This window comes from Henckelia pumila, chromosome 3 (genome assembly GCF_033568475.1).
Source record: "Henckelia pumila isolate YLH828 chromosome 3, ASM3356847v2, whole genome shotgun sequence".
NCBI lineage: Eukaryota > Viridiplantae > Streptophyta > Magnoliopsida > Lamiales > Gesneriaceae > Henckelia > Henckelia pumila.
The window spans coordinates 198,171,189-198,194,186 of record NC_133122.1 but is presented as its reverse complement, the minus strand read 5'-3'; the positions used below and the strand labels follow the sequence as shown (position 1 = coordinate 198,194,186).

At 37.7% G+C, this 22,998-nt stretch overlaps 2 protein-coding genes across 2 annotated transcripts; one reads left to right on the top strand and one right to left on the bottom strand.

The window, feature by feature from the left end:
* The first annotated feature begins 2,492 nt into the window (after window positions 1–2,492).
* On the top strand, window positions 2,493–5,044 carry LOC140889374 (eukaryotic translation initiation factor 4E-2-like). Its single transcript, XM_073297088.1, has 5 exons — window positions 2,493–2,837; window positions 3,753–3,918; window positions 4,050–4,175; window positions 4,629–4,694; window positions 4,810–5,044. The coding sequence occupies exons 1-5, from the start codon at window positions 2,551–2,553 to the stop codon at window positions 4,858–4,860; spliced, it is 696 nt and encodes a 231-aa protein (XP_073153189.1). The 5' UTR covers window positions 2,493–2,550; the 3' UTR covers window positions 4,861–5,044.
* A 1,121-nt stretch (window positions 5,045–6,165) lies between these two features.
* Window positions 6,166–7,854, bottom strand: LOC140892012 (bidirectional sugar transporter SWEET2a-like). Its single transcript, XM_073300735.1, has 6 exons — window positions 7,546–7,854; window positions 7,314–7,350; window positions 7,009–7,225; window positions 6,777–6,935; window positions 6,578–6,697; window positions 6,166–6,474 (listed from the first exon to the last, which is right to left on the bottom strand). The coding sequence occupies exons 1-6, from the start codon at window positions 7,604–7,606 to the stop codon at window positions 6,355–6,357; spliced, it is 714 nt and encodes a 237-aa protein (XP_073156836.1). The 5' UTR covers window positions 7,607–7,854; the 3' UTR covers window positions 6,166–6,354.
* Window positions 7,855–22,998: the final 15,144 nt, after the last annotated feature.

Genomic DNA, 22,998 nt, shown 5'->3' with positions numbered 1-22,998 from the left:
TAAATGATTGCTCCACTACAACTGTTGAAACCAGACAAACTAGAATTTCTTTTGCCATTATAGCCAAAATTGAATATATTTGTGTTTTTTGCGACCACCATCTCAAAATGTCGAAGTTTTCCTAATTTGTATCACTAAAATCAAAAGTAGTGGTGAAATAATTCTCAAGTTCCTGACTGAAACTTGAGGATCCTCGTGGACGTTTCGTTCGTTCCCTTAATAAAAGTTGTGCTTTAGTAAGTTTAGAAGTAACATTACTAGTTGTAGTGGATTGCGTTTCATGTGAAACAATTTGTCCACCATATTTGATGTTATATCATTATAATTATCAAGTAAATGACTTTTAATATTAAACAAAATCAATGAGATAGAAGAAATCGTTTTCGCAATAGGCTCCAAAGATTCATAATATAATGTTAACATGTCGCTTAAACCATCTAATTTAAGTATAGGATCTAAAACAAAAGCACATAAAAAAATTTCAGGAATGAGCAAAAAATATTTTTCCCATTTTGCATTCATGACGAGAATACATTGAGATAAAACACTATCATTAGATTTAACATGTTCATGAAAAACACAAGCAATGTTGCAACAAAGTGTTAAAACTAAATGTGAAGTAGGATAATAAACACCGGATAATTGGTCATTAGCATCATTAAAAACTTTTAAAATTTCACAAATACTAGTGCATATGTTCCATTGATTTGAAAACAAATAAATATCACGAGCTTGAACAAATTGATGAAAAAATGTACATAATAAATCTTTATATTCAAAAGAGGATATATAATAACAATTTATATGTTGAATTCCAACGAGTTGGAACATCTCGTGCAAACCGCTTAGGCTTCATACCATTTATTCTACAAAATTTTTTTCATTGCTTCATAACTTGAGGATGCGTCCATAAATAATGAATAGCGTTCCTAATTGGTTGAATATGTATGGCTAAACTTTTTAACTCATCTTGAACACACAAATTTAAAATATGACATATGCATCTAATATGAAAAAATTTGTCACCTAGTGATGGTTTACATATTTCAATAAGCTCACTAATACTAGAAGTATTTGCTCTAGCATTATCAAAAGACATTGAAAAAACTTTGGTAGTTAGACCATATTCTTCTAAAATAACAAATATAAGTTGAAAACTATTTCGTGCCGTGTGTGATTCGTTGAAACATCTATATGCAAACAAACTTTTTTGAATGTTCCAATTATTATCAATCCAATGACATGTAATATTCATATATGAACAACTTTGCCAATGATCACGCCAAATATCGGAACACAAAGAAACTTTATTATTCAAACTATAAAACTCCTTAATTAATTATTTCTTTTGATCGACAACTAACTTTTTCATTGTGCGTTTGAGACTATTTCTTGGAATACGTCTAATAGAAAGATTTGCACTTGTAGAAAGCCAATTTTTAAGAGATAATTTATCGCTAAAACTAAAAGAAAGTTGTTCAACTGCACAAAATTTAGTTGTTTCTTCTTTAAATCTAGCTTCGTTATATTTAAATAGTTGATATTCATTACCCGATTGAGAAGAGAATGCCGGAATTTGAGCTTGAGCATGATCAATCCCAATTTCCACCGGATGATTTTTCTCGATATGTCGCGTCAAAGTTTCATAACCACCTCCTTGTTTAAATTTGTAACATTTTGAACAATATTTGCATTTGGCTTGCAAATCACCGGAAGGAAGCGTCACCTTGTCGAAATGTTTGGTGAAGATATCGGATGTCGTGCGAGGCACCGCTCGAGTTTGTCTTTGAGAGGCCGCCGAATCGTTCATACTTTTTTGACTTGCATGATGACGTGGTGGTTGTTCAACTTGTTGTCTTTGTTGTGCCTCTTGTCGAATTTTTTGAATTTCATCATCCGAATATTCAAGATAAAAACCATCGACATTGAATTGAAGATACTCGACCTCGGGTGGTATGATGCTATTTTTCTTTCCTTTTTCTTTGTCATCCCTACGACTTGATCCCGCTCCGGACATTTTTAATTGTATAAATATGAAAATAAATCAACAATTGAGAATAAACCAATAATCGAAACTTGATATTTTTGATAATCAAGAAATTAAAAGGAATTGAGAATGGAAAGAATGAAGAGAAAATTGTGTAAATAAAATGAAAGGGGTTGGGGGTATTTATAGATAAAAAGTAGGTTTTTTTAAATAAAAAAAATATTAACGGCCACGAAATCGTGGCCGTTGAGAGCTCCAACGGCTACTTGCTAGTGGTCGTTGGATTATCTGGGCGCCCATGGGGCGCCACGTATCCAATCCGGCGGGTCAGACCCGTTCAATCCGACGGATTGCCAATTTTTCAAAGGAAAAACCGGGATTGGACCGAACATTTGCGTGTCGGGTCTCGGTTCCGGGTCCAGCCCGACCACAGGTCGGGTCCGGGTCAAAACCGGCGAAGCCAGGTCTATTCATACCCATTCAACCAAACCAAACAAAACAAATACCGTAGTGCCTTAGCTTGAGAAGGGTAACCAAATCAGAAGAGAGATTGGGGGAAAAATATGGTTCAGGAAACCGAGAAAATGGTAACCAAGGAGGAAGCAGAGAATTCATCATCGGCAAACAACGTAGGAGTGGAGGAATCTGAGGCGGAGGAAGGGGAAATCGTTGCCGGAAATTCGGACGACGCCGAGGCCTTGAAGGCCATGGCGCCGCCGCCTCCGAGGCATCCATTGGAGCACGCGTGGACATTTTGGTTTGATAACCCTTCCGCTAAACAAAAACAGGCTGCTTGGGGAAGCTCGATGCGGCCCATTTACACCTTCTCCACTGTCGAAGACTTCTGGAGGTTCTTTTTCTTTTGGATCTAATTGTATCGAAACAGTACCTTGTTTTCAGCTGTTCGTTGATTTAATTTTGATTCATATCTGTGGAGGTTAGCTTTTTTGCGTTTATGTATTTCTTAGATTTGTGTACTTTGACCATTGAATTTACCTTGTCTGCGAGTGTTCCTGAGTACGAGCCTACGAGGCATATCAAGTGAGTTAGGGCTCAGAAGATGCGAAGCTTGTCATGTCTCTGTGGGTATCCATGAATCTTTTTATGTTCTATTGTGTATGAAAACGAAAAATGGATCTCTCTTTACCATGCACCAAAAACAAAAGAAAAAAATTCAGGGTGTACAAGATGCCGTAATTTGTTTCTGAATTTGTCAACTGACGCGTCAAAATTTTAATTTTGTAATTCCTGATTCTTAGGCACATGAAAACTCTACGCTGTGGAATAGTTGTTACCCTTACCCGTAGTTGATACTTGATAGTGGATAGTGAACCCTATAACTTGTAAAGAAGATGTGTGGGAAACTGAGTTTCCTGCCCCATAGCTTGGGATGTAGTTTTCTCCCTTTAGGGTTGTAGGGGCGTTGAGGGGAAATCTATGGACTATTTCCTCGAGTTATAGGGTCAGTTTTGCTACAAAAATTGGGAACTGCCGCAGTGACTAGGTTTGTTGTGGCATTGCCTAACGGCATTGTCTGTTCCTTCTATCATGCCCAGAAAAGTGGTTTTGTTTTCTATGCTTCTGCTGTGGCAAAATTTTATTTATTTTATTTCTTATCTCTCATTTTATGCTAATGAGTTGTGGCTTTCTTACCAATGAGGCAATGACTGATGTGAATTTTGAATTCCAAGTTGTTGAACTTCAGTTTTAATTCCATGTTCTGTCACGTGTTATATGACATTAATTTACTTTGGCTGGCTTGCAGTGTTTACAATAATATACATCATCCTAGTAAGTTGGTGATTGGAGCGGACTTTTATTGTTTCAAAAATAAAATTGAGCCAAAATGGGAGGATCCAATTTGTGCCAACGGGGGAAAGTGGACTGTGAGCCTTAGCAGGACTAAATCGGACACTCCTTGGCTCCATACAGTATGCTCTAGTCTCTTTTGATTATGATATCTGTTTCTTTAACTTGTATGAAATACTGTTTCTTTTCCCTTTTTCAAATTTGTTTGGAATATGATATATCATTATTTTGATTTCCCACATGATTTGTCTAGTTGCTAGCAATGATTGGTGAGCAATTTGATTATGGAGATGAGATATGTGGAGCAGTTGTCAATGTCCGAGCTAGGCAGGAGAAAATTTCTGTGTGGACAAAGAATGCTGCGAATGAAGCTGCTCAGGTTTGTTCGAGCATAGAGTTTTCCATTATATCTTATTCAAGATATTATTGACTTTGTTGTCCGTAAACTAATTTAGTGGAACCACTTGCACAGAAGAGTCACATAAAAAGTATTTGACTGTAATATTCTAATTTTTCAAAAATGCGTTCGTCCAAGTGAGCAAGGCATTTTGTTGAATCTTCAACTCTTTATGGTCATTAACTTCAATAAGATTTCTCCTGATATTATTATTTGGGGGCTATAAATGAAATCCTTGTTAAGATGTAGAAAACTGCCGGATTTTGAGTTACAACAGATATACAGAAACCTGAAAGTTGAAACAAAATGGAGATATCTAAAACTTTCTGTATGTTTTCCCATACTTTCGTGATGGATATAGGTGGAGCATTATATATTTCATTGCTTGTGCATCTCTTGTACGTTGTAACCCACTGTATATCTGAAACTTTCCAGCTGAGCATCGGAAAACAATGGAAGGAATTTCTGGATTATAACGATTCAATTGGTTTCATATTCCATGTAAGTTAATAAATTATCCTATCACTTTCATAGGCCACTGACTTGTTCGGTAATTTTTTTTTTATCTTATTATGTTTTGCTCTGGATCGATACTCAACTAGTTTTTGTAATGCAGGAGGAGGCAAAGAGGCTTGACAGAAATGCCAAGAATCGTTATACGGTGTAGCTGTTACCTGTCCAGCATCAAGAAGAGATGAAAGAGGTTGGTTAGCTTTAGCACCTAATGTGACCAGGGTCAGACCTTTCGTCCCTTCTGTCGTAGATAGGTATTATTTTGCATAGGGATTTGGTGTTATGGCTTATTTGTTGACCTAAGAGGATGTTCTTATTGAATAAGTTGGCTTCCCTTCTTTCTCATGCATTATATCATACCAAACAACAATCATTCATGAGAAGTCACAATTGCCCCCAAAATCATGTAGTTTTAAGTCAAAACTAAACATCAAAGTACGTGCTCACAAGCTCTCCATACGTCCCCAGACATTCAGGATATTAGATGTACAGAGTATGACAAAATCATTATAAAGTGGTTACAATAAGTACGCACTGCATACATCTGAAGTAAAAGGGTTACATCCTTCTATCTCTCACTGTCCAGACATGACATAAGGTGCTTGATAAAGCAATAGCTCTTGCATTGGCAATGTGGAAAGATCCCGGAAATTCTTCTTTAGACAATTTAACTGCAATGATAAGGTTAAATATGTCATAGATAACTAGCATTTGGATGTGATGCCAACTGAAAGGGCTGAATCTTCAGCCAATGAACAAGCATGGGACGGGTTTGTCTTGTCCACCACAATAATTTTGTCTTGGATGTGAGGCAGCCCACTCCTAGTGAAAAAAGATGAAATTCTAATTATCCACAAGCATCATCATTGAGAAACTTACGCTCAAAAGGTTTATGAAGATCAATCTCAACGATGCACGGGGGGAGAGATTTTCTTGTGCTAATATCTACGGAGTGATTCTTGTGCAAGGTTGATGTTTCCAGTGATAAATCTTCCTTGGAAAATATTAGCTCGTGCTTGAACTATGATTGTGCCCAAGGTGGAAGAAATCTTCGAAGCAATAGTTGTCAAGACCACCTTGTAAAAAACATTACAGCAAGCAATAAGCGATAATCATTCATCACCAACTCGAGAAGTATGCTTCGACTTGGGAACTAGGCAAAGAGTAAAGTTGGACTCGCCTTAAGAAGAGAGTCTTGAGTATTTTTCTGAAAAAATGACTTCCTCAAGAAAATGATCTGGACTAGGGTCTTGCCATCATCAATGCGGAACAACACATCTCATAATAACGCGCCTCATGAATCTCGTCCGAGAAGGTGTTAACATGTGCATCACAACATCATATACTTGTATTCAAATGCAGGCACTTCGTCTTAGGTGCACAAAAAGATCTTTTCTCCTTCACCGTTCACATTAAGATAATATTTGAGAGTGTAACATTACCTAAAATTCTTCTTGGCAAAGAGAGTTTTCCTTAAAATCAAATAATTGGGAATATATTTCTTTATACAAGCGTTGAAATCAACCAATCAAACTTCCGGAACTTTTATTGATGAAATCGCGAGGATTTCTTACAAAACAGCCGAAGCTCTTATCGAACATTGAATTATACAACAAACGGCATTCAAATGGGAAAAAGAATTAACAAATCAACACCCCGCTCCATTTTCGAGTAACGGCCTTCTAGATGCCTCCGCTGAACTTCTGCTGTAATAGAAGTACAACACTAACTGTATTGCCCCAAGAACTGCTCCTGCCCCATTAGGAACCTGATTTTCACAGAGCAGGCAAACAGAAAACCAGAAACAAACGGTGACCCTCAAAAAAAGTTGATTGCCATTAACATAGCAGTTTGAAAGGATCGAATCTTACATAGATGAATGGATCATGCTTTAACAATCCATAAGCAAAGAAAGAAATGCTCATCAAGTACGTCGCGAGAGAGAGATAGAACGGCATATATTCGACGCTTCTCGTCCTAATCACCAGATTCTACATAACACACACAAGTCCACAAGTTAGAACACAAGGGAAAAAACCAGTTTCAATTTTAGTTCTTTGGTGAACTTACTATTATGAGCAGAGGCGAAGCAAACATGGATATGAGAGAAAAGACAGACAAGTATCCAACAAAAAGCTGTCGTTTAGGCGGTTCAAAAGCCCGTAAACTCAACAAAGCTATGATCCCGAATACAGAAAAAACAGCAATCAACAATCCCAACATCTTCACCTGTGCAAATTACAGTCTTAGAGCCAAAGGGTTGAATCAAAATACATTGATTAGAGCATAGAATAACTAAAACCTTGTTCTCTTTTTGCGCGTATCTAATGAAAATCGCGACATAGGTCAGCTGGAAAACAGCTCCGACCGAATTGACGGTGGCTATTAAGATTATGCCGGAGGAGACAATGGGCATGCCGTACCAAAGGCATATCAAGCAGTTTAACAGGGCATAGATGTAAGGCAAACCCGAAAATTCTTCTGTCGACCGGTTTTTTATGATTCTTCTGAATGTTGGTCTGATAAAATAAACATACATAAATCAAATAAATGCATCGATCACATAAGAACAAATCTGGTTCAGCAGAAGTAGGAGGGGACGCTTACATGGGCGACACAAACAGCACAAAAGCAAGGAGGTTACCTGCAAAGAAAAGCAAATATTGTTGCTTCGAACGAAGAATATGCATAAATTGAGCATAATATACCAAACAAAAAGCATAATTTTTCCGACCCATTTTCCCCAATTCAATCAAGAACACACAGCCGGACGAAACAAGGAAAACCCATCAGCAAAAAACAGAGTGGGAAGTGTAATTGAATCGAATAGAGCAATAACCTGCAACTCCAGCTGCATCGCTGCAAACTGAGTAAGTCGATGACATTCCCCCTTCAGACATGAGTCACTCGATCTCTAAAAAAAAAAAAAAAAATTCAAATAATTCCTCACCTCCAAAGGTCAACTCTTTCTTGTCTGATTCACGTTCCTTTTAACAGATCAGCCTTAATCATCCCAATCTTGTGTTTTAAATCCAATTCCGCCATTTTTTTTTCTGGAACGGGGACAGATCATGGGACCCAGCATTTGATGTTGCTTCGTTGCTGATTCTTGACTATAATAATTTTAAAAACGTGCCGCTGTTTATCGAATAAAATATATTGATAATTTGATACGCATATGTGGTTTTTGGTGCAATAAATGTAAAAAAAAAATTGTTTACAAATAATAATTATTTGGAGGGTGCGGTGCATGTCGAGACAGGTCAGCAAAGACAATCCATCCCATCCCATGATTTACGTGCGTGAAGTGAAGAAGACATTGTCGGCTGAATGGAATTGTTAGTCATCAATTTGGATTAAAATACAAGCAGCTTGTCACGTGCCTATAATTATCATACATGGATTTTATTAATTTTTTTTTAATTTTTTTAACTAATAATATATGTTTTTTAAAAAAAGAAATTTGATTTAATTTAACACGCAAATTACCTAATTTGCATTTTACTTGACAAATGTCAGAGATTAAACTCCATTCTAATGTATAAATTTAATTAATACTAGCATAATCACACACGCGTTGCGTGTGTATAAAATCATATAATATATTTAATATTGTATGTTATATATAAATATTATTTTTTTAATAATATTTAAATTTATTTTTTAACATTTATAAAATAATATAAAAATAAATTTAATTTTTTTTTATCAATTTATCTTATCTACAATGTTTAGTTGAGAAAAATATGGAAATTTGAAATTTCAAAATTTCAAAAAAAAAAAATTAAAAATAAAATTGTAATATTTATGTTACATAAGGGCAATTTAGGCAATTTAAAAGATGGTGTCTAAGGAGGAGATTCTTTATATATAGGGAGAGATGAAATAAAATTTGAAATATTTGAAGCAAATATAGTAACAAAAAGAATTGTAAGTGAGACTCAAACGGTCAAACAAGTTGTGTTTGAAGTTTGGACTATGCGTAAAATTCGTGTGTAAAAGAGTAATTTGAGTCATCCGATAGATAAAAAATTATTATTATTTATATAAAAAATAATATATATATTTATTATACACGAGTTAGATCAATTCGTCTCACAAATCCTTAAGACGATCTCACAGGAAATTTATCTCATGGAATTCAAATATCATCCGAAATTAAAACCTCAGTGCATCTCCGTTGTGCCGTTAGCATTTCTAAAAATAAAATATAATGAATTAAAAAAAACCACAAAAAATCTTGTGAGACAATCTCACGAATCAATTTTATGAAACATATATTTTATTTGAATCATTCATAAAAATATTAATTTTTTTATGCAACAATATGACGTTATTGTAAATAAGAGCAAGACTATGTTATGGATTATGTCGGAGCGATCATGACGATAATAATTGCGAAATAAAATAATCAACAAGAACACCAAAGATTTACGTGGTTCATCCAATATAGGCTACGTCCACGGAGCTGCTGCAATATTTATAACCAAAAAAATATTACAAGTGTATACAAAACACTATATCTCACCACACCCAAACCCCGAGTATTACCGAAAAATAATTCTCTAACTCACAAGAGATCTCTAAAAAAAAACACACTTTTTCTCTCTTTTCATTTTATTCTCTCTTTGTTAATACAAAAGAAGAGAAGAATGAGATGATATAAACTGAAATCAGAGGAGCCTATTTATAGGCCATTTTACGCGTTGCATTTAATAGGAATTCAGCAACCATATGCAATTCCCCCACCAACCTCATTAATTTCCACCTAACATTTCTCCCATTTGAAGACTTGATTTCAATCATGTCTTCACACAATTAATGCAACAGCTCATGCCTCATTTCGTATACTTGAAGTTCAACCGAAGTTGAACATAACTTCAGTTTGTCAGTGGTCACTGCCTTTGTGAACATATCAGCCGGATTTCTGCTTTCAGGAATCTTCTCAAGCATCAAGATTCCATCCTCCAAAACTGATCTGATGAAATGGTACTGAACCTATATATGTGTTACGCCTTAAACGCATATAAATCTCGAATTATGATATTAATGTTTTTAATGCATTAACAAGTCTTATTTCTCTATGTTTTGATGATTAACAAAACTAGGTTAAAATATTACTAATATTTACATTGAGCTTATTACAGAGTTAAAATTTTCAAGATGAATTAAGACTAAATTCATAATCAAGATCAAAAACAAAATTCGAAGAAGTTTACTGCTACGGGATCGGAAGCTCCGATTAGAGATCGGAACCTCCGATCATGATCAGAAGCATCTTCGGAAGCTAAGGGTGGATCGGAAGCTCTGATCATGGTTCGGAAGGTCCGATCATTTTCTAAGGGATTTTTATATTGTTCGGAAGCAGATCGGAGGCAACGAAGTGAAGCAGATCGGAGGCAACGAAGTGAAGCAGATCGGAAGTACCGAATGTGATCGGACGTTCCGATCCTGAACGGCCGCCTGATAATCTTGTCCGGAAGACTTTTGCCCGACACCATATTTATTGCGCCGATCGGAAGCTCCGAAGTGGATCGGACGTTCCGATCCAGTACACCCGCGTGTCTCAGAATTCAAATTTCGGAAGCTCCGATGCAGGGATCGGAAGTTCCGATCGATGCCAAAATTTCAGCTATAAAAGGAGGCATTCCGAGGCCATTCAATCCATCCCAACATCTTCAAGTCTCTCAATCCTCTCAAACATTATTCAAGCCATTTGTTGAGCAATTTGTAGCCCCTTTTGAGTGTTCAAAATATATTCACATATCGAGTTGTATTCGGGGTTGTAATATCGAGGGTTGTTAGTTTGTGAGTTGGTTGCTCGGTTTTGTAAACACTTGTGTGTGAAGCCAAGTGTATTTTACGAGTGTTGAGGCTATCCTTGGAGCCCTTAAGGCCAAGAGTGTTGAATTGTATCGGCGCAGTGATCGTGTCAAGTTGTAAGGCTATCCTTGGAGCCATCAAGGCCAAGATGTTCGAAGTGCTAGTGGATCCTTGGTTAATCAACTTAACCAAGAAGGGGAGACGTAGACGATTTATCGTCGAACTTCCATAAACATCTCTTATCCCTTTTACTGCTTTATTTACATTACGCATTTATTTACCGCACTTATTATTTGATTGCTTAAGTCTTCCGCTTGTGTACTTGCATAATCTCTTTAAATTGCTAAAGTTGCCAATAGAACCTAAATCCCCCCCCCCCCCCCAATTAGGTTCTAACAAGTGGTATCAAAGCCATTTGAAAATACTTTTCAAATCCTTTTTATGGCAAACCTAGCGAGTGATTATGCTCAAGGGCAATCTACTAATCGTCCTCCTCTTTTTAATGGCATAAACTACGGGTATTGGAAAAATCGTATGTCCCTATATATCCAATCCGTAGACTATGTTCTATGGAAAGTGACGGTGAAAGGTCCCTATACACCTATGAAAATAGTTGATGGGGTTGAAATTCCTAAGGGAATGGATGACTTTTCAAAAGAGAACATGAAATTAATTTCGCAAAATGCTAAAGCTATGAATATCTTGCATTGTTCTTTAGATATGAACGAGTACAACCGGATATCGATGTGCTCATCCGCTAAAGAGATATGGGACAAGCTAGAGATATGTCACGAAGGCACCAACCAAGTGAAAGAGACAAAGATCGACTTACTCCAACTCAAATACGAAACATTTGAGATGGAATCCAATGAAGATGTTGACACCATGTTCCGAAGGCTTACTCAAATCATCAATGAGTTAGCACAATTGGGAGAACAATATCCTACCAAGCAAGTTTGGAGGAGAGCTCTTCGTGCCCTACCAAAAGAATGGGATGCAAAGAGAACCGCCATCATCGAATCCAACAAAGGGGACACTGCCGCCTATGATCTTGATCAACTACATGGGACCCTAAAAACCCATGAGTTAGAAGTGTCCACGAGAAAAGAATCAAAGAAAGAAGATGTCAAGCACAAAGGGATAGCTTTGACTACACAAGTCGAAGAAGATGACGATGATGACATGGCTCTCCTCGCAAGAAAATTCAAGAAATTCATGCGGGGAAACAAATTCAAGAAAGACAAGAAACCTGAGAGAGAAGTGACCTGCTACAACTGTCAACAACAAGGTCACTACGCCAATGAATGCCCACTCAAGAAGAAAGTGGACAAAGGAAAGAAGAAAGCCTTACTAGCTACCTGGAGTGATAGCGACGACGACGACGAGGAAGCAAACCTCTGCTTCATGGTTAAGAATGATGACATCGTCTCTGACGACGATGACGAGGTACCTACTTACGATGAACTCTTACATGCTTATAAAGATATGTTTGATATGGCTAAGGTTCTTAGAAAAGAGAATAGAAATCTTAAAAAGGAATTAGAAACTAAGGAGCATGATAATCTTAAACTTAAGGATGACCTAGATCACTTAGAAAAATCATTCGATAAATTCAATGTGAGTAGCAATAAATTGAACAACCTACTTAGCATGCAGAAATGTAGCTTTGATAAGGGAGGAATAGGCTATGGTAAGAAGTCTATAGACTTTGTTAGTCTAATAGCTAAGGCTAAGATGAGATCACCCCCTACTTGTTCTTATTGTTGCAAATCTGGTCATGTTAGACATAAATGCAGATCATTGAAATATCAATATGTTCAAAAGAGCTATATGAAATGGAGGCCTAAGAGTACTTAACAACTCATTAGTCGACATTATGAGATCACAATCTAAGGGAGTTCAATATAGACCGGCTTAAAAATGCCTTGACTTGCGGCTGGTCTCCCTGTTGAACGTTGCTCTGTCCAAGGAAATAGGTTTTTAAAGTGGCCATATGCCCTACATACTACTTGGAGCACTCTTAGAAAGTGGCGATGATGTTGCTATGAGAGACTGAACTCTTAGAAGTCTATTTTGTATCTCTCTTTTCTAACATTGTGGACCCAAAAGAACTAAAGGGTACCAAAACAATTCTTTTCAGGGAACTAGAAAAACTGTTCTCCCTAGCATATGGTATCTAGACAGTGGATGTTCTAGACATATGACGGGGAACAAGGATCTACTCCAATCAGTCAAACCTAAGGAGAAGGGAACAGTCACCTTTGGTGACAACAGCAAAGGAGTCATTGAAGGCAGCAGCTCAATAGGTATATCTAAATCTTGCTTGATTGATGATGTACTCATAGTGAAAGGGCTTAAACATAATCTACTAAGCATAAGTCAATTGTGCGATAGAGGTTATGAAGTCAAATTCACTCCCCAACACTGCACTATATCACTCACGACTGACAAATCCATAAATTTCAAAGGATATAGAAGTGAAAATGTTTACAAGGTTTCTTTAAACAATTTATCTTTATCAAATATTAAAAGTCTTGTATCCTTGAATGTTGATGACAACATTCTTTGGCATAGATGACTAGGTCATGTTGGTCCTAGTACCATAGAAAACTTTTTAAACTTGATTTAGTTGTTGGTATGCCAAAACTCAATTTAAAATTAGATTCTATTTGTGATGCTTGTCAACTTGGCAAACATACAAGGGAATCTTTTAAAAGCAAAAATTTTATATCAACTTCTATGCCCCTTGAACTTCTTCACCTAGATCTATGTGGTCCCTCGAGGAACGCTAGCCTAGGAGGGAAGCTTTATGCATTTGTCATTGTGGATGATTTTTCACGTTACACTTGGACATTGTTTTTAGCCCACAAAAATGATGCCTTTGATTATTTTAAAACTTTTGTCAAACGAGTTGAGAATGAGAAAAATCTTTCAATAAAGCAGATCCATAGTGACCACGGAACTGAATTTCAAAATGAGAGTTTTTTAAACTTTTGTGAAGAGAAAGGCATCGGTCATAATTTTTCTTGTCCTAGGACTCCTCAACAAAACGGGGTCGTTGAGAGGAAAAATAGGACACTTGTGGAGATTGCGAGGACCATGATATGTGAGCATTCTCTACCAAAATATTTTTGGGCTGAAGCAATGAACACTGTCTGTTACATTATCAATCGCGTATCAATAAGGCCAATTCTCAAGAAAACTCCATATGAATTATGGAGAGGGAGAAAGCCTAACATTTCTTACTTTCGAGCTTTCGGTTCCAAATGCTGCATACATAACAATGGTAAGGACAACCTTGGCAAATTTGATGCCAAATCCGACAAAGGTATCTTTCTCGGATATTCTACCTCAAGTAAGGCCTTTAGAGTTTTTAATAAACGCACTTTACTTGTTGAAGAATCTATGCATGTTATTTTTGATGAATCTATGTCTACTATTGTTCGCACTAACATTGATGATGTAGAATTACTCGAAGAAGAGTTGGCTTCCTCAAGCCTAAATGATATAGATGTTTCCGTTGAGGAAACACCACTTCCGAAGGATTGGACGCTTCACAAAGATCACCCAATGGATCTTATCATCGGAATTCCTTCGAAGGGAGTAGCCACTCGTTCTTCTCTTAATAATATTTGTAATCATCTTGCCTTTGTTTCGCATGTTGAACCTAAATGCATAGATGATGCTTTGTTAGATGATGCATGGATAATTGCAATGCAAGATGAGTTGAATGAGTTTAAACGCAATGATGTTTGGATTCTTGTTCCTAGGCCGCATGATAGATCTATCATTGGCACTAAATGGGTGTTTAGGAATAAACTTGATGAGCATGGCACTATCACTAGAAATAAAGCTAGGCTTGTTGCTAAAGGATATAGTCAAGAAGAAGGCATAGATTATGATGAAACTTATGCGCCTGTTGCTAGACTAGAATCCATTCGCATGCTACTTGCTTTTGCTTGCTCTAGAAATTTTAAGTTATTTCAAATGGATGTCAAAAGTGCCTTTCTTAATGGTGAATTGAAAGAAGAGGTTTATATTGAGCAACCTGATGGCTTTGTTGATGCATTATTACCTGATCATGTGTATAGACTAAACAAAGCTTTGTATGGTTTGAAACAAGCTCCTCGAGCTTGGTATGAAAAACTATCAACTTTCCTTATTTCAAATGATTTTTCAAGAGGAAAGATTGATATTACTTTGTTTACCAAACATGACAAAGATGATTTATTAATTGTGCAAATTTATGTTGATGACATAATTTTTGGTTCTACTAATGAAAATCTTTGTCAAGAATTCTCTAAGTTGATGCAGGAACACTTCGAGATGAGTATGATGGGGGAACTTAACTATTTCCTCGGATTACAAATCAAACAGTGCAAGGATGGGTTCTTTGTGAACCAAAGCAAATACATCAAGGAGATTCTAAAGAAGTTTGGGATGGAGAACACAAAATCATCATCCACACCAATGAGCACAGCAATCAGACTCGACAAGGATGAAAATGGTAAATCTGTAGATCAATCTTCCTTTCGTAGTATGATTGACTCCTTATTATATGCTACTGCTAGTAGACCGGACATTATGTTTAGTGTTTGCTTGTGTGCACGATTTCAATCATGTCCAAAGGAATCACATTTGTTCGCCTTAAAACGCATTTTCAAATATCTTTCAAAAACTCCAAATCTCGGCTTGTGGTATTCGAAAAATTCTTTCTTTGATTTAAAAGCTTATTGCGATGCCGACTTTGGTGGATATAAGGTGGATAGGAAAAGCACTAGTGGAACTTGTTTCTTTTTAGGAAACTGTTTAGTTTCTTGGTTTTCCAAAAAGCAAAACTGTGTTGCGTTATCAACGACCGAAGCCGAATATATGGCTACCGGTAGTTGTTGTGCGCAAATTCTTTGGATGAAGCATCAATTTCTCGACTATGACGTCTTTTTTTCAAAAATTCCTATTTTCTGTGACAACACTAGCGCCATTTGTCTTACAAAGAATCCGATTCAACATTCGCGCACCAAACATATTGACATTCGTCATCATTTTATTCGTGACCACATCGAACGAAATGAAGTTGAACTTCAATATGTTGACACAACTAATCAAATTGCTGATATTTTTACAAAACCACTAGATGAAAATACTTTTATTCGTTTGCGTGGTGAACTTGGCATGGTTGAGTTGTAATCACTTGTAGGCACAAATTAAATTTAATGTCATATTAAGGGAGAGCTTAATATTAAATTCGAGCAAATTAATTTTGGATAATACAAATCAATTGTATTTATTCAAAATTAAGAAGCTCACATTTTTATGTGAATTATTTGCTTAAATGTTAAATAAAATAAATTTTAAAGAGTCGAAATCATGCATTCTTCCTAAGTCAGATCGGAATCCCCGATCCAGATCGGAACCACCGATCCAGATCGGAACCTCCGATCTGTATCCCGCCACTTTTCATCTTGCGCGGTAATTTTTCCCTCCTAGATGCGGATCGGAACCACCGATCACGATCGGAACGTCCGATCCCCATCTGATCCGACTTTTCAAATTACTTTCACCGCCTTATCTTTAATTACCGCCTCAGGATCGGAACGTCCGAAGCCTGTTCGGAGCTTCCGATCGACACGTGGCCTTACCTCAGTGGACCGCATGATCGGAACGACCGATCCAGATCGGAGCTTCCGATCGTTCCATCCCCTATAAATATCAGATCGCTCATTCCGATTTCTTGCACCTAAATTTCTTCTCTTATCTCTATTTCATCCGATTCCAACCTATAAAAATGTCTGTCAAACGCCGTCGCGATCAGGCGAGTTCTAGTCGCCTTATTATTGTCCGTGATCCTACCCAACCAGCTGTTTCTAGGCCCATTCCTGATGATTATTTACATCGTCAGATTCATCTGGGTCGTATCTTAGATACTACCTACTTGGCTCAATCTCATCTCCTACTGTTGAACTTAATGAATGTTCAACATTGGTAATCCTTTTTTCAACCATCTGTCCCCGACCGAATCTTTCCTCTACTGATTCACGAGTTCTATGCAAACCTTGAACTCGAATTAGGGCATGGTGATATCACCATTGCCACCATCGTTCAAGGTAGGCATATCATTTTTTCTTCTGCTGATCTGTCCTCCTGGTTTGATCTTCCCAGGAATGGACCCGGTGAATACTTTTCCCAAACTTGGCCACAAAATGATCCAAACTTTGATCGTGATCTCTTTCTTTCTACTATTCTCGGTCGTCAAGCCACTGCTGTTGACGATCGAATCCATCTCAAAAGTCTTTGTCCTGATTTCCAAATCATTCAAAAACTCATCACCACATCTATAGTTCCCCGCAGTGGAGACCTCTTCACTTGCAAATATATGGATTTGTATATTCTTTTTCATATCATCTCCTCTCGACCTTTTAACCTTCCGCGCCTTGTTATGCAGACTATGCATCACACGGCAACGACGGCTAAAAAGGTTTCCTTTCCTTTTGCCCGGTTTATTAACCGGATTTTGAGTCATTTTGATATTGATTTTGAGGGGATCCCTTCTCTTGAAATCCAGTCGAGTCATATCATCAACCATCAGTCTATTATCAGGATGAATTTATCTTGGAATCCTGTGTATTCTCGATGGGTTGATGATCCTAGTCGAGCTTTTTCTAGATTTTCTCCTATTTCTGATTTTCATCGAGACTTTTCCTCTATTCCTCACTCTATCCAAACCAAAGGCTTTTCGACTGGTCCGCCCAACACTGATATTCCATCTTCTTCCAGTTTTGAGGCCTTTGCGTCTACCATTGGTGATCTTCCCTTTCAGGCTCCTGAGGTTCCTCCTACACCAATAAACCAATTTCCTAGCGACCGACTCTTCGAGACTCTTCATCGCATTGAGACGAGTATGCACACTCATTTTACCGAGTTGACTGCTAGAGTTGCCTCTCTGAAGACTCGATTTGATGACTTCGCCGCTCGCTACCCTCCTCCGCAGCATGATGATGACTCTTAGATTTTTATTTTATTTTTATTTGTATTTTTTCTTTCTTGCGTTGTATTAAAAATTTATTATTGTAAATGAAATTATTGAGTACTTTTTTAATTCTATGTTTCATTACTTTTTGTTTATCACAAAGGGGGAGAATTAATGGTTAAAATATTAATTGGGATAAAATTTGTTTATCTGATAAAATTTGTTTATCCGTTAAAATCTGTTGCTTATAAAAATTGTTTATAATTATCGTATATTTTATCTCCTGTTTTTAACCAAGTTTTGTGATCATCAAAAAGGGGGAGATTGTTACGCCTTAAACGCATATAAATCTCGAATTATGAGATTAATGTTTTTAATGCATTAACAAGTCTTATTTCTCTATTTTTTGATGATTAACAAAACTAGGTTAAAATGTTACTAATATTTACATTGAGCTTATTACAGAGTTAAAATTTTCAAGATGAATTAAGACTAAATTCATACTCAAGATCAGAAACAAAATTCGAAGAAGTTTACTGCTACGGGATCGGAAGCTCCGATTGGAGATCGGAACCTCCGATCATGATCAGAAGCATCTTCGGAAGCTAAGGGTGGATCGGAAGCTCCGATCATGGTTCGGAAGGTCCGATCATTTTCTAAGGGATTTTTATATTGTTCGGAAGCAGATCGGAGGCAACGAAGTGAAGCAGATCGGAAGTACCGAACGTGATCGGACGTTCCGATCCTGAACGGCCGCCTGATAATCTTGTCCGGAAGACTTTTGCCCGACACCATATTTATTGCGCCGATCGGAAGCTCCGAAGTGGATCGGACGTTCCGATCCAGTACACCCGCGTGTCTCAGAATTCAAATTTCGGAAGCTCCGATGCAGGGATCGGAAGTTCCGATCGATGCCAAAATTTCAGCTATAAAAGGAGGCATTCCGAGGCCATTCAATCCATCCCAACATCTTCAAGTCTCTCAATCCTCTCAAACATTATTCAAGCCATTTGTTGAGCAATTTGTAGCCCCTTTTGAGTGTTCAAAATATATTCACATATCGAGTTGTATTCGGGGTTGTAATATCGAGGGTTGTTAGTTTGTGAGTTGGTTGCTCGGTTTTGTAAACACTTGTGTGTGAAGCCAAGTGTATTTTACGAGTGTTGAGGCTATCCTTGGAGCCCTTAAGGCCAAGAGTGTTGAGTTGTATCGGCGCGGTGATCGTGTCAAGTTGTAAGGCTATCCTTGGAGCCATCAAGGCCAAGACGTTCGAAGTGCTAGTGGATCCTTGGTTAATCGACTTAACCAAGAAGGGGAGACGTAGACGATTTATCGTCGAACTTCCATAAACATCTCTTATCTCTTTTACTGCTTTATTTACATTACGCATTTATTTACCGCACTTATTATTTGATTGCTTAAGTCTTCCGCTTGCGTACTTGCATAATCGCTTTAAATTGCTAAAGTTGCCAATAGAACCTAAATCCCCCCCCCCCCCATTAGGTTCTAACAATATGCTTCGTCCTAGCATGATAAACAGAACTCTTTGCCAAATGAATAGCACTCTGACTGTCACAATGTAATGTGCTATCCTCAAGCTTCTGACCCAATCCTCAAGGAATGATCTTAACCATATCATCTCCTTGCTAACTTCTGTCACTGCAACATACTCAGCTTCAGTAGTCGAAAGTGCAACAATCTTTTGCAATTTGGACACCTAACTTACTGCCGTACCACCCAATGTGAACACATATCTAGTAGTACTCTTCCTGCTGTCTAGGTCACCACCCATGTCGGCATATACAAAACCTTGTAAGCCTGAATATGACGTTCTGAAGCACATAATGAACTGATAGTACCTTTCAAATATCTGAGAATCCACTTCACTGCTTCCTAGTGTTGTTTTCCAGGATTGCTCATAAACCTGCTCACAACTCCCACTGCATGTGCTATGTCTGGTCTGGTGCACACCATTGCATACATGAGGTTTTCGACAGCAGAGGCATAAGGAACCTTATTCATATAAGCATGTTCCTGCTCCGTCGATGGTGATTGAGCTTTGGTTAGTTTGAAATAACTATCCAAAGGAGTACTCACCGGTTTAGCTTCATCCATGTTGAATCTGCTAAGAACCTTTTTCATGTACTCTGCCTGAGATAGCTTCAAGACTCCATTCACCTTATCTCTCAAGATCATCATACCAAGAATTTGTTTTGCAGCTCCCAAATCCTTCATATCAAATTCTTTTGATAACTCTCTCTTGAGCTTATCAATCTCTTACAGACACGCTCCTACTATCAACATGTCATCCACATATAGCAGTAGAATGATATAAGAATCATCAATCTTCTTCACATAAAAACAGTGATCCGCCTGGCACCTCAGAAAACCGTTGTTATTCATGAATCCATCAAACTTTTTGTACCACTGTCTTGGAGCTTGTTTGAGACCATACAAGCTCTTTTGAAGTTTGCACACCATTTTCTCTGACCTTCGTACTTCAAATCCCTGTGGCTGCTTCATATACATTTCTTCATCCAAGTCACCATGAAGAAATGCGGTCTTTACATCCAACTGCTCCAGATGTAAGTTTTCATTCGCCACTAATCCAAGTACTGTTCTGATAGTAGTCAGCTTCACCACTGGAGAGAAAATCTCGGTGTAATCAATGTCTTATCTTTGTTGAAAACCTTTTACAATAAGTCTTGCCTTATACCGTTTGATCCCATCAAATTTTTCTTTGATCCGGTACACCCACTTGTTGTGTAATGCCTTTTTGCCTTCCGGAAGTTCCGTCAACTTCCACGTCTGATTGGATGACAGTGAATCCATCTCATCTTCCATGGCTAACTCCCACTTGGTTGAATCATCATTTTGCATCGCTTCTTCAAAGGTCCCCGGTTCACCTTTATCGGTCAACAAAATATAGTGAAGTGCAGGGGAGTATTTCTGAGGTGGTCTGATTTTTCTCGAAGATCTCCTGAGTTCAATCACAAGAGTTTGTGGATCAAGTTCTTGTGCAGTTTCTTCTTCCTGGTTACTATCCTTCGACTCATTCATAGGAATATCTATCAATGGCACTTCGTTTGACTTCTGGACTTCAGGACATTTATCTCCTGCTGCAATGTCTGACTTGTCCTTGTTCAAAACTTGCTCATTGAAAATGACATCTCTGCTCCGAATGATCTTTCGATTTTGGTCATCCCAGAACCGATAACCAAACTCATTATCTCCATAACCAATAAAGAAACACTTCTTTGGTTTTGGATCAAGTTTCGTTCTGCTGGCTGAATCGATGTGAACATATGAGAGACAACCAAATACTTTCAAGAACGAAAGTTTTACTTCTTTGCCGCTCCAGACCTCCTCTGGTATTCTGCAATATAGTGGTACCAAAGGTCCTTTGTTGATCAGATACGCTGCAGTGTTAACTACATTAGTCCAGAATGATTTTGGCAGTCCAGCGTGCAATCTCATGCTCTTGGCTCGCTCATTCAGGGTCCTGTTCATCCTCTCAGCTATACCATTCTGTTGAGGTGTACCAGGAATGGTTTTCTCCATCTTGATCCCGTTCTGTGCACAATATTTTTTGAACTCAAAATCTTCATATTCTCCACCAATATCAGACCGTAAACACTTCACTTTCAAGTTGGTCTCATTTTCCACCATGGCTTTCCATCTTTTAAAGGTTTCATAAACATAGGATTTATTTTTCAGAAAATAAACCCAGACCTTCCTGCTCGAATCATCGATAAATGTGACATAATATTGTGAGCCTCCAAGGGATGTCACAGGAGATGGCCCCCATACGTCAGTATGAACCAGCTCTAACTTTGCTGCTTTCGGTTCTCTACGGCCTTTCAAAAAGCTCACCCTTTTTTGCTTTCCAAGAACACAACTTTCACACAATTTGTGTTCGACAGTTTTTAACTCCGGTAGCTTCCCTTTTGATATCAGCATCTTCATTTCTTTCTCAATCATATGTCCAAGTCTATAGTGCCATAGACTTGAGTTAGCTCCAGCATCCACAGCTGCTAACATGTCTCTGCAACTGGAAGTCATGTAAAGGGTTCCAGTCTTCTGTCCTCGAGCAACAATCATGGCTCCTTTGCTCACTTTCCAAGAGCCTTCACCAAAGGTCACTTTATGGCCTTCGTCATCGAGCTGTCCCACTGAGATCAGATTTCGGGTCAACTTTGGTACATGCCTCACTTTGTTGAGCTTCCAGATGGATCCGTTTGACATTTTCAAACTGATATCACCCATACCAGCTATTTCCAACGATTTTCCATCAGCTAAGAAAACCTTTCCGTAATTACCAGCAATGTAATTACTAAATACCTCACGATCACCGGTGGTATAAAATGAAGCTCCCGAATCCATAACCCACGAATCAACCGGGCTTTCCATGGATAGTACTAAGGCATCATGTACATCCTCAGTAACAACATTTACATTATTCTTGGGTGATCTGTAGTCATTTTTTATGTGACCAGTTTCACCACAGCTCCAGCACTTCAATTTCTTTTCAAAGGTATTTTTGTCTTTTCCAGTTCTTGATTTGGATCTGCCACGCCATCGGTTAGAACATTTTTCACTGCTCCTGCCCCTACTCCTATTTTTGAGATTTAGGGCAGATCTCGATGATGTTGCTTGTCCCGAATCCTTCCTGCGAACTTCTTCACCAAGTATTCGATCTCTGACATCATTGAATTGTAACTTTCCCTTTCCAGCAGAATTGCTAACCGCTGCCCGCATTGGCTCCCAAACATTTGGTAAAGATTCCAAAAGAATAAGTGCACAAATCTCATCATCAAATTTGATTTCAACCGATGTTAGCTGGGAAACAATCGTGTTGAATTCATTTATGTGTGCCGCCACCGAAGCACCTTCCTCCATCTTCAAGTTAAATAACTTTTTCATGAGGAACACTTTATTATTTGCTGATGGCTTTTCGTACATGTCCGACAAAATGGGCATCATCTCCTTCGTGGTTTTTGCCTCAGCCACGTTGTGGGCCACGTTCTTTGTTAGGGTCAATCGTATTACCCCTAACACCTGTCGGTCAAGAAGCTCCCACTCATCATCCTCCATCTTTTCTGGTTTCACCCCGGATAGAGGTTGATGTAGCTTTTTGCCATACAGATAATCTTTAATCTGTAACCGCCAGAACGTGAAATCTGTACCGTCGAACTTATTTGAAACGACCCTAACTCTATAATAAATAAATATGCGGAAATTTTTTTTTTTATACTTACTAAATAAAATATGTACATATATGCCCATACATATATGCACAGAATAAAAATATTTAAAATGAATAAACAAATAAATACTTAAATAAAAATGCATTCTTAAAAATATAATAAATATCTGAGTCAAACATTAATTAAAAATATACTGCATAAGTAAATAAAAGTTTGCATGCACTGAAAATATTAAATAAATATTCTAGACCCTCAATCACTGAAAATAATAAAAATGTATCATGCTGACAAAAAC